Source organism: Condylura cristata, unplaced genomic scaffold (genome assembly GCF_000260355.1).
Source record: "Condylura cristata isolate star-nosed mole 26May11 unplaced genomic scaffold, ConCri1.0 scaffold00017, whole genome shotgun sequence".
NCBI lineage: Eukaryota > Metazoa > Chordata > Mammalia > Eulipotyphla > Talpidae > Condylura > Condylura cristata.
In genome coordinates this window covers 29578067-29590542 of record NW_004567118.1, presented here as the reverse complement: position 1 = coordinate 29590542, position 12476 = coordinate 29578067, and the positions used below count along the sequence as shown (strand labels likewise).

General features: G+C 47.0%; 1 protein-coding gene across 1 annotated transcript in view; it reads left to right on the top strand.

Moving 5' to 3' along the window:
- LOC101623803 (arachidonate 12-lipoxygenase, 12S-type-like) overlaps positions 1-12225 on the top strand; it is a 12942-nt gene extending 717 nt beyond the window's left edge. The window contains exons 2-14 of the mRNA XM_004685104.2: positions 15-216; positions 1551-1629; positions 1721-1843; positions 1936-2039; positions 2289-2449; positions 2958-3101; positions 3703-3912; positions 6198-6284; positions 6498-6667; positions 7124-7245; positions 11283-11383; positions 11508-11678; positions 11806-12225. Coding sequence (XP_004685161.1) covers positions 15-216; positions 1551-1629; positions 1721-1843; positions 1936-2039; positions 2289-2449; positions 2958-3101; positions 3703-3912; positions 6198-6284; positions 6498-6667; positions 7124-7245; positions 11283-11383; positions 11508-11678; positions 11806-11985 — 1854 coding nt within the window. The 3' untranslated portion in view covers positions 11986-12225. The remainder of the gene's footprint in view (positions 1-14; positions 217-1550; positions 1630-1720; positions 1844-1935; positions 2040-2288; positions 2450-2957; positions 3102-3702; positions 3913-6197; positions 6285-6497; positions 6668-7123; positions 7246-11282; positions 11384-11507; positions 11679-11805) is intronic.
- Positions 12226-12476: the final 251 nt, after the last annotated feature.

Genomic DNA, 12476 nt, shown 5'->3' with positions numbered 1-12476 from the left:
TCTGGCTCCCGCAGGAGGAGGAGTTCGAGCGCCACGTTTGCGAGGACCTGGGGCCGCTGCAGTTCGTGAAGCTGCGCAAATACCACTCCCTGGTGGACGACGCGTGGTTCTGCGACCGCATCACCGTGCAGGGGCCCGGAGACCGCGCGGAGGCCACCTTCCCGTGCTACCGCTGGGTGCAGGGCCAGGACGTGCTGAGCCTGCCCGAGGGCACCGGTGAGGAGCAGGGCGGGGCCGGCGCCTTGGGAAATGCTAGGGGTGAGCGGGTAGCGGAATAGCGCTGAGCAGTCGGGGGAACTAAAAATAGGAGAGCTCTAGACATTAAGTTTTGAGAACCAGGATGTGTGAAGGGCATAAAAAAGTTAGGAAGTCCTGATTTGCACAGGACATGGCAGGCTGTTAGGAGGACTCAGAGTGAGTGATCTGAAGTGCCTCTTCCAAGGAGGTGAGGGGCGTGGCACACTCATGGAAAACTGAAGAACCAGAGTAAAAGCAGAAAGATGTCTACGTGAAGTGGGACACGGTAAGGCAGGGCAGGTGAGGGTAGCACTAGGGATGGGAGGTGGGGGGCTCCCCCGCTTCTAGGAGACCTCGAGGGAAACATGATCCTCAGAGCTGGAAGTTGGAAAAGCATGGGAGACAGTTGTAAGGAGTAAGGGAGCACAGAGCTGCTGGTGGGATAAACGAAATCTAGGATCTGTTACCTTAGAAATAAGTAGGAGAGACACTTGGGGGCAAGGGCAGGTAAGAATGGAAACAGGTGTTTTGCAGGTACACGCAAGTATAATTACAGAGGAGGGCAGCAACATGTCAGGCTAAGAAATAATGTGTGTGATGTTGAGGCTAGATGAGAGGAAGCCAGGTAAAGGTAGCACTAAGAATCCTTTTCCTGCTCTTTAGGTGAGAGTGTCCATGTCAGGGTGGTACACATAAGCATGTCTTCTTCCAAGGGAGGGGCGGCGGGGGGGGGAAGGGGTGTGGAGTGTTGAACTGGAGATATGTCATTTTGGAAGACAGGTGGTGTGGGCTGGAGAAGACCTGGGCAAATGAGATTCACGAAGGTAATATGGGATGAGGTAGGATAGGTGTGGACAGTTCAGGTGATTAAGAATGAAATTCCTAAATAATGAAGAATAGGGACAGATATAGAGATTTGGGTTCAGGCTTAAGAAAAGGTATCAAACATGGTATTTTTGTCTTGGGACAAATCTAAGATCTGAAATACGAAGATCAAGAAAAGAAGTGGAACACAGATTAAATAAATGACTAGGAGATTAATGAGGACAGATACAGAAAAGTCAAGAGAGTATGATGCGGAGGGGGGAAGTGCAGTGGACTATGGTGATGGCACACGGGTGATTTGGTGATGGGAAGCCCATGGGGATTACAACTGAGATGGAAAAAAAGCACAAAATGATGTAAAAATAAACTTTATATTATTTTTAAAAAAGTGTATGATGTACTTAAGAAATAGGAGAGTGGACAAAGCCAGGGGGTGGAGTGTAAGACTGGGTAAAGCAGTAAAGTCAATCCCCTTCATGTCTCTCAAGCCCGCCTGGCAGGAAACACCTTGGACGTGTTCCAGATGCATCGAGAGAAGGAACTGAAGGAAAGACAACAGATCTACCGGTGACCAAACACCCATAACCTCTCTCCCAATTGTTACACCCTTCTCGGACAACTTGGCTTCTATGTTCTACTAACTGTCCCTATCTCCTAGCTGGGCCACCTGGAAGGAAGGGTTACCCTTGACAATAGCTGCAAACAGTACAGATGAGCTACCTCTAAACGTGAGGTTCCACGAACTTAAGAAACTTGACTTTGAATGGTCCAAGAAAATTGGGTAAGGAAATGGTCAGAGGGTGGCCAGAGTCAATTCAGAAATGGGTAGGATTTGGTAAATTGGTGGTTTAATCCTTGATATCTGTTTTTTAGGGTTGTGGATATTGTCGTCAAACATATTTACCGTATCCTGGGCTCCTGGAACAAGCTGGAGGATTTTGATTATATTTTCCCTAGTGGAAAAAGTGTCCTGGCTGGTCAGTGGTTACCCCCATTTTCCTTAACACCTTAGACGGTCCCTTTTAAAGACTTGTCTTTCACTTTCTGTGGTCCTCAATACTCCCTGTCAATGAAGAACTTATCCAGCCCGATGAATCACAGAGGTCTCAAAAATGAAAAGATGGGCTGGATATGGGATGGTCATATTACTGAATCTGGGGATTTAGTCTGGAAGAGAGGGTATCATTGTCAATCTCCTGTATCAATACCCCAACCCAACCCCACAGACAAGGTCCATCAGCACTGGCGGGAGGATACGCTTTTCGGCTACCAGTTCCTCAACGGTGTCAACCCCATGCTGTTGAGACGCTCCACCTCTCTGCCCTCCAGGCTGGTGCTGCCCCCTGGGATGGAGGAACTTCGGGCTCAGTTAGAGAAAGAACTGCAGGTACCCCCTCCCACCTTGCCTTGCCCTCTCCTCATATGTGGGGAGGAGATTCTATGTGGGGAGTGGCCAAAGATAAGTCAGGGGAGGGAGGCTGCTATAACAGGAAAACTAGAGATATGAAGTATAGAGTAAACTGGGAGACTGGGGGTGGGGGTGGGGGTGGGTCCAGGTGGAGGCAACAAGAAATTCAGGTCTGATGGAAAAAGAGCCTTGGACACTCCACAAGGGGGTTGCTTAGCTTGTCTGTGGTTCAGAGTGGATTGGGAATTTGGTCTTAAACTGCCATTGTCAGAATGAATTACCAGTTTCTGGGGCAGATTTCACTCATTTTGCCTCTTTCCTCACATAAGAGGAGAGGACTTGGGCTCAATGCTCTGGGTGCTTCCCTGTTTCATGTCACCAGGACTCTGCCTTGATGGGGAGAATGGTGAGAAAATAGACTCTGTCTTTGCCCTCCCTCTGGAGCTCGACTCTGACCTTGAGCTATACATAACTCCTCCTTCCCCAGCAAGGCTCCCTCTTTGAGGCTGACTTCACCATTCTCGATGGGCTTCCAACCACTGTGATCCGCGGAGAGCAGCAGTACCTGGCCGCCCCCCTCGTCATGCTGAAGCTGGAACCCGATGGGAAGCTGCTACCCATGGTCATCCAGGTCGGGTGCCCTGGGCGTCCCCTGCCAACACTGTTCTCTGTCCACCCCAGTCTTTCCCTGGGAACTAGGAGTGTTAACTCATGTCCCATGTTACTCAGTGAGCTCTGACCTTGTCCCTAAGCACCCTTTACTTCTGCTCAGCTGGAATAACTTGTGGAGGGTGATGCTGTCCTCTGCTGGCTCTCACCTTAATGCTACTCAACCTTTTAGTGACCTTTAGATTTGTTTAGCTTCCTTCTTCCTTAAACCTCTTTTCTTCCTTAGCTTTACTGGCTTTTCTCACCTCCTGTTCTTGGTTAATCCCCCCCCCCCCCCCCGTATAGCTCAGATGTCATCATGTCTCTTCCAAAGCACTGTTAGGGCTTCCTGTCGGGACCCTCTGTTTCTCACTCCTACATTGAGGGCAACCATCAGGGCACTGGCAGTTCCACAGCTACTGGGGTTCTCGAGCCTCCAACTAGGTTCCAGCCCCCTGGAAGGCAGTACATTTACTTGGTCATCTCTGACCTCCCCCTCCCACCCCCTCCACCCCCCAGAATGCTGAGCACAGTAGCTTACATATGATGAGAGATCAAGGAGTGTTTAATTCCTCTTTTTACAGCTCCAGCCTCCCAGCCCTAGTCTCCCCACCCCAACATTGTTCCTGCCCTCAGATCCCCCACTTGCTTGGCTCCTGGCAAAGTGCTGGGTCCGAAATTCAGATTTTTTCATGCATGTGCTCCGGTATCATCTTCTAAACACTCATCTGGTGGCTGAGGTCATCGCTGTCTCCACCATGAGGTGCCTCTCGGAACTTCACCCCATCTTTAAGGTACCTCCTCTACCTGCCAGGTACAGCATTCTCAGACCTCAGAGAGAGGAAACAACCCAACAGCTGTCTAGGATTTTTAAAGTCAAAGCCATGTGACTGAAAACATGTAAACATAGTTTGTGCTAATTCAGTAGACATCCATGTTATTGCAGCAAGAGTTCCCATCTCTCCTGTTAAGTAACTTAGCGCTTACTCAGCACACAGTCTGCTCTGTGTGCTCTGAAATCCTCTAGCAATGACTCTGGGTATAAAGGAATATAATTTGATATTGATTCAGATTTAAGAGGTTTACTGTATAGTTGGGATAGAAGTTTAAGAATCAGCCACATAATGATATCTGGAAATGGAGCTTGAAATCAATGGAGAAAGTAGTAAGCTCTGTAATGTTGATGGAGACTGTTTCCACACAACTTGGGAGTCATAAAGTAGAAGAGATAGGGCACAGAGAACAGGCCAGCAAATTAAGCTCCGCGAAGACTGCATTACATGGTGGTTACAAGAATAGAAAAGAAAATGCAGACACTTTGCCATGGGGGGAAGTCATGGATGCCCCATGCCCAGGTACAAGAGTAAAGAGCAATATCAGGGTCTAAGCTGCTGCCACTACCAGGGCCATGGGTAAGAGTTGGGGTCATGACCCGGAAGTTCAGGGATTTTATGAACAGTGAATCCAGTATGACTTGGTAGACAAGTGCCTGTTTTTAAAATATCTTCAAAATTTGATGACACTTTACATGCAACAGAAGCAAAAATACCACAAGCTTATGAACCAGAATAACTGTTTGAAATATTATAGCTGGGGAAGGCCACTGTGAAGTTCCAGATGAGATGTTCAGTTTTAGGTACATGGCGTTTAAAGTGTTAGCAAGATAGGTAAGTGAGTCCCTACCAAGTTAGGTTTCTTTTGGGGACTCTCACCTCCTCTCCAAGGCCTGTCATTTATCATTGTGGTTCCTCTTTGGATTTGGTTAACTTTCATCTTCTTCCTACCTTAATGGCTAAGCCTACTTATACTTTTCAAAATCCTTTACTACTTCAGTCCTCACCATTCATCCTAACAACTTTATCCCATCGCAAGTGGCTGAGTTGTTATTAGGACAGTGAGGAGGGCAAAGCCCCCATGTTTCACAGAAGTCAACTGTGTAGGCTTTGGATTCAGACTTCTGGGTTTGAACCCCAAATTCTTACCAGACATGTGCTCAGAGTCCTCTCTGAATGGGAGTAACAGGCTGCCCGTCACAGAGCTGATAAGGAATAATAGCAGTGTGACACAGGCTACCGGCATTAAGAAAAATAGATCTTAGTCCTGTTTCTTTGTCCTCTGGTATGGCCTCTTCTCGTGTGGGTTTAGAGCTTTCTATGCCACTCAGCATCTTTCATGAACTTTCTGAAGTTTCAGGTATAATACCTTGGTATGAAGGGTATCATTTGGGCCCTTCCCTCTGTCCCACACTAACAACTCAAATTCCAAAACTGCCTGAACCTTGCAACTCAATAAATGGAATTTTCGATATATGGAATTGAAACAAAGTTGTCACAGACAAAAGGAAATGCATGTGAAGATCAGATAACCTTTTCTAATCCTAAAGGAAAGCAGGATAGAGGGTGTCTAATAGGGTGGTGATAAAGAGGACAGAGTAATATGGCTCCCCTACTTCTGATACCAGTTACCTATGCTCCACCACCTTCACCCACAAAAAAAAAAAAAAGAAAAAGAAAAAAGAAAAAATGACTGGAGGTTTCAGGACCAGCATAAAAAATGAATAAGAAGGCTAGTTTAAACTATAAGAATGTATATGATAGAAGTTATTTTTAAAAACCAAAAGTTAAAGGGCACCTATAGTCATGATGGGAAATATTAAAGTAAGTGATAACAGTTACTATCCAAAGACTTCTGTGTGCGAGGCATTGTGCTAAAACTCTTCATGCCTAAGTATGACCGTAACAAGTAAGATCACAGGCTGTATTACCTGTCCCTATTGTCAGATGAAGAGATGGACCCTCATCTTAAGTGTCTAAGTTGATTGCATCAAGTGTCAAAATATCAAGTCAAGTTTCAAAGTGGGTGCCGAGTGCAATCATGGTGGGTCTGGATGCAGCGCTGAGTCAGAGGAGAGACTCAGAGCTTGAGAGTGAGAGAGCAGAGAAGCAGGAGAGCGACTGGCAGGGAGGGAAACACCTAGGGAGAGAAGGTGCCACCCCTGAACACACACACACACACACACACACACACACGGAAAGCCCAGGCACGGCCCCCATTACCCACCCTCCTTGCTCCATCCCAGCTCCTGATGCCGCACACCCGCTACACCATGGAAATCAACACCCAGGCTCGGACATCACTCATTTCAGATGGAGGCATATTTGATCAAGTAAGGAGGGAACGGGGTGTGGGCTGCTGCATCACTCAGTTGTCTGGGGCCTCCTGCTGCGTTCAAGACCCCAGGCCAACCTGGGTGATTGTCCTTAGACCCCACAAGCACCTCCCTTTCTACCCCCGTCTTTAAATGTGAAAACCCCACACCTGAACCCCTCATATAGTATGCCTGTGTTCTCCCCTCAAGACTGCTCCTCTCTTTACCCAGACGGTGAGCCTAGGCGGAGTGGGCTACATACAGCTGCTCCGGCGGTCCTTGGCTCAGATGACCTACCGCTCCCTCTGCCCTCCGCATGATCTGGCTGACCGGGGCCTGCTGGGGATCCCCAAAGCTCACTATGTCCATGATGCTTTACGCCTCTGGGAGATCATTGCCCGGTGGGTGAGAGTGGGGCTAGCATTGGAGAGGTCTGGGGAGGGGGCGAGCGGGGTTCTGGCCCAAGGTCAGTGCGGGACAGAATGAACATAGACATTGCAAGGTCCAGACGGAAGAGCTGAGATTCGGTCCTAGGGAGATGGCGCGAGCGAGGAGTCAGTGGGGAGGGCCTGAAAGTAGGCGGGCCGGAGTGGAAGTGCAGGCTGGTAAGCTGTGAGTGATCACCATGGGAACTGTGGAATCAGGATTTCTTTGGGAAAGGTACAGAATTCTTAAAGTGGGTGGCACACATTTCCTTCCTTCTTATGCTAGAGTTCAGAAAGAGTTAGAGATGGCTCAAAAATATAAGTTTTATAAGCTCTACAGTGAGAATCAACTGGGTAGAGGCCACAGAAAAGGAGCAGAGTGGGAGGCTTTAGTCTTCGACTCGCCAGAGGCTCACTCCCTTCTCGGGGCAGGTACGTGGAGGGGATCGTCCCTCTCTTCTACCACGGGGACGATGTCGTGAGCGATGACACTGAGCTGCAGGCCTGGTATCGGGAGATCACTGAGATGGGGCTGTGCCAGGCCCAGGACCGAGGTAGGACCCCTCTCCAGAGCTGGCAGTGCCTCAAAGACTGCCCAGAGCCCCTTTTCAGCCCTGCCCTTCTGAGACATGACCCCAACCCTTCGCCCCACCCTCGTCTCCACAGATGAAGCACCGGAATCCCACTCCTGCCTCCTTAGACAATTCTTGATATCCAGATTGTCTTCCTCCCAGGCCCTGGCGGCCAACCTTTCCTTCCGTCCCCCACCCCCATCACTGCTGCCCCAGCCTAAGCTGCTATTGGCCACAATCGACCAGGACCACGGCCACAGAGGGTTTCTTTCCAGTTCTTGCTTCCCCCCAGACTACAGCTCCAATTCAATCCAACCCTTAGTCACAGATGCTCCTCATCAACCATTGCATGAAACACAGCCCAGGTCTACCACCAGTGAGGAATCGGCCCTGTCCTTTCTAGGCCTCATATTCTCTCTTCATTGCTGTCTACTTGGTTAAAAATGGGGGTGTTATTCCATGATGACCCCCACCCCGGTTTTCCTCCCTTTTCCTCCTGCCTGCTACTGTGTAGCACACACAGAAAGGCCAGGCACGCTGCCCCCTCGCCTCAGTGCAAGTTATGAGACGCAATCTCAGTGCTCTGTGTGTTTCGAATCAACCACAAACTCAGTGCCCTGGTCCTTGGGACTCAGCTTCTTCGGCCAAACTGCCTTGCTAGGATCTGATGTCTTAATTCCCCCACCCATGTTTTCATCTATCAGGAAGAACTAGCCTCCCTGAGCAAGCTGAGGTTCATGCTTCTCTCTGAAGCACACATGGCCAGCCTGGCCTCTTTTGATAGTCCTGCAGCTAGTGTTCCCTTACTCTTCACACCAGTACTCTGAATCCTATCGTCTTATGTGGGATTAGCTTGGGGCTGTTGTGACCAGCCCTGAGGAGGCCTGGCTCGTGAGCCTGGCCCCTCTTGAAGATTGGAGACTTACTTTGAGGTATCCACCCAACACCAGACTTCTGGGACCAAAATTCCTGTACTGCTCCTCAGTTCTGGCCCACTGTCTTCCATGCTCTCTCTTACTTGCTTTTCCTCATGAAATAGCCGCATTAGAGTACTTATAATACACAGTTGTTTATGAGCTTTAACCTCTCATTACTTAGAGTTCAGAATTCATGGATCTTTCTCACACTTCTCTGTTACCATTTTCTTATCACCCTCAATAAAAGTGCTAAGAATTCCTCTTGCCAACTTGGGACCTCATAAAAGCCATGTCATCTTTTTGATTTTTTTTAAAAGATTTATTTATTCATACAGAACTGGGGTACAGGCCAGAGAGGCGGAGGGTGAGAGGCTTCACCAGAGACAGAGTGGGGAGCAGAACAGGCAGATCGATGAAGTACACTGCTGAGGGGAGCAGCGGGCGGGCCAGGAGAGGTCTGCCACGCCATGTGGTCACCTCCGGGGCAGGCGGGAATCGAACTCATGCGGAAGTGGCTTTAGCTTCTTAGTGCTGTGCTTTAACCCGCTGCACCACCAGGGAGGGGCATCTTTTTGATTTTTAATAGCCTTATCTCTAAAGTGGAGATAACAGCCACCCAAGCTATAGAAGGAACAGGACAGTGTTGAAGCACTGTAAGATCATTGTGATTACAGGCACCAGGCTGCAGAAACTACCTCCCCTCTGTGCTCAGCTTGTGCAACAGGGCCCTGTGTGGTAGAGAGCCAGGTGGGCCATTAAACTCTCTGAGCCCCACCCCACCAGCAAGCTGAGTGGAACATGATAGCTGATCTGACTTTCGTCTGACTCCAATTGGAGTCTGTGACTTCTCTTTTCCTGCCTCTAATCAAGACCTGAAACCACTGTGAGGGAATGGGAAGGCATACTTCAGCATCCTAAACCACACTGGGGGAAGGTGAAAATTTTGTTGCGATAGAACAAATCTAGAGAAAAGTTAATGTTGCAAATCACAGACATACAACTTGAATTTTTCCTAAGGTGTCAGACTGTATAATTAGCTCTCAGTTTAAAAAACAGAATGTTCCAAAGCAATAATTCAAAGTGAGAAGATTCATTATCAGTTTGGGTTGCTACATGGTCCCCAAAGCCCGTTCATTTTTAGGATTTGGGATTGTGTGGTTTCAGGGCAAGAATGTGGTGTGAAGTGGTTCTTGTGAAAGCTGTTAGTATTACAGTTGGCAAGCTGGAAATGGGCTTCTGAATGCAACCGCTATGAGATCTGGGTGAATTCTCCTGCCCAAGACACTGTCAGGAAGTTGGATTAATTTGAAAGCTCAGGTGGTCATGAGGCATTATCTTAAAGATAAACTGTCAAAGATAAACATTTACCAAGTCAGAACATTCAGGCATTAAATAGGTCAAAGTTCAGTGGTGGGCGCCCATTCCTATCAGCTGAATCAAAGTGTTTTGAAGTACATATGATTTCATTTGAAGTCCAAGTGCTGTGCAGTACTTCCCACCATCTTAATCTTCACTTTATTGGGGTGGACTTCGTTTTGGTACTAAGCAAGCAGTGAGAATGATCTACATTTTGCAGTTCTCGATTCTGGGCCTTGAAGAGCACTCTAAGACAGCCTGCTTGCAGCAGGAATATTCTTTTTCAAGGGTCCAGGTCCACATTAAAATTGAAACAAGTAGAATTAGCTTCTTCAGTATGGATTCATGCATTATCAAGCATATATGCGCATATTAAAAAAAAAAAGAAAGAAACAGGATATTACTAGCTCTCTAGCGAGCTCGTTCTATTCTCCAGCCTAGCCCATCCAAAGGTAACCGTCATCCTGACTTCATTCTGCATAGGTTAGTTTTAGCTGCTTTGGACTTTACACAAATGAAATACAGACACGCATTCACAGATATCCGGTTTCAGTCTCTCGATGTTTCACATGGAACCATGCCTTTGTTGTAGCCAACATGCAGTTTTTATCCTCATTGTCTACAATTCCATTTTGTGATGACAAACATTGAATGTTTTCCTGTCTGCTATGGCTGAGCAGTTGTGTTGTTTCCAGTTGGCAGCTATGAATACCAGGGCTTCTGGAAACCTCACTGTGTGTGCCCTTCAGCTGGGTACACACCTAGAGGTGGGACTGATGAGTTGTAGCACAGCTGCATGTTCAGGCTTACTAGTTACTAATAGTTTTTCAAAATGCTGTCCTTCCAGCCAGGCAGCCTCATACACAACTTATTGTTCATCTTGTTCATCTATCTGAGATGAACAAGATGCTTCTATTGTTTTCTCTTTAGCCTATTGGTGAATATATTGTTATCACACCATAAGTTCAAGCTGTAGGCTCCCAAAGACTGGCGGTGCTATGTACATCTTCATAGATTCAGCAGCCGTGGCTATCTCATTTGTGGGGCGCCTGTTAACGTCTTTTGTCCATTTCTCTTCCCGGTTGTTTGTTTTGTGTTTTGTCTGGTTTTCTTTCTGGTGGTGATTTTCTGTTGCTTTTTGAAACCCAGTTACTGAGCAAAGTCTCAGACATCCTGCTCTCCACCTACCATAATAGTCATGGTGAAAGGGTTTTAATAGAGCATCCTCTTGATGCTCTATTATTATCCTGATTTCAGAGGAAAATATAGGGACTCAGAGAAACTTAGTAACTGGTCCTAGGTAACAGAGCGGGTTAGCAGCTGAGCCAGGACTGGTCCGAAGGCTGATGCCACAGCCTGTGCTCAGTCTGCACCACCTGCCTCCTCGACCATTGTTCCTGCAGCTTCCCTGGCTCTTGACTAGTTATCAATCTCCTGTTGATAACTTCTATCCCCAGTCCCTGCTTTATTTCTATTCTTACCACTATCTAATATACCACATGATTTTTACTTAGCTGTCCTGTTTATTTTCTTTCTTGTCTTTTAGAATCAAACTGAAAACAAGCTAGAAGTCTTTGTATTTTTTGTCCACCAACATATCCCTGGTGTCTAGACAGCACCTGGCACACAGTCATTTGATAGTTTTTAAACCCTCAGTATACCTAACATATGGGTATCTTAGACATCAGCATTTATTTCCACATATCCTTTGGAGTTGTAGTTTGTAAACTCGATTGTTTCCTCCAGGGTTCCCCGTCTCCTTGCAGTCTCGGGTTCAGCTCTGTCATTTCCTTACCATGTGCATCTTCACATGCACTGCCCAGCACTCGGCCATCAACCAAGGCCAGGTATGGGCATCTGGAATCCTGGGTCTTGGAGGGCAAGTGGCTGGGCTGGGGATACTAAGGAGAGGGAAATGGGGGGCTAAGATCCTGAATCAGTTTCTAAAGAACCATACTCTTCCACACCCAGTTTGACTGGTATGCCTGGGTCCCCAATACCCCATGCTCAATGCGGATGCCCCCACCCACCACCAAAGAAGATGTGACGATGGCCACCCTGATGGGCTCGCTACCTGATATCTGGCAGTCTTATTTTCAAATGACTTTGTCATGGGTCCTGAGCCGGCGTCAGTCAGACATGGTAAGAGGAGACCCAAGAATGCTAGGGGCACTGGTGTTTGGCTGATTGGGAGCGACCATTAAGCCAAGGGGCCGATTAGAGTCCCTGTGTTTTGGAACTAGAAGCTAATTCATCTTTTCTGCTTCAGGTGCCCATGGCGTATCACAAAGAACAATATTTCTCAGACCCTGGGCCCAAGGTTGTTTTAAAACAATTTCAAAGAGATCTGGGCAACTTTGAAAGGGAGATCATGGCCCGCAATGAGCAACTGGAACTTCCCTATGAATACATGAAACCCAGCAGCATAGAGAACAGCATCACTGCCTAAGCCCAAGTCGTCTCACTCTTCAAATACTTTAGGTCACCAATGGAGTGTGAATATTACCCCAGTTCTGTTTTCCTGGATCTCAGTTGTTATAGTTCTATTATTTTTCTCCCCCTGAGTTATAAACTTGAATAGCTTATCCTTTCAGGTTTTCTAGTAGAATGATCTTTAACTTGAACGTTACTTCTATAGCGAAATTAGCTATCTATTCAAGCAGTATTCTCTTCCTCCTGGAAATTTTGCCTTTGCATTTATCACAACGTCATTATATAGCATAGTGATATTATGCTATCATTAATATAAATTATTTTAAAAAATGAATGATGGTACTAATGTTTTAATATAATAGGATGTAGAGGTCAGTCCCATTTTTTCCATCAGAACAATCAGTTATCACAACAGTGTTTCCTCCTAACTTATAATGCAGAAATAAATCAAATTGCAATATATGAATGTAAATAATTCTTGCAATCCTTCTCTTTTCTTCATTTCCT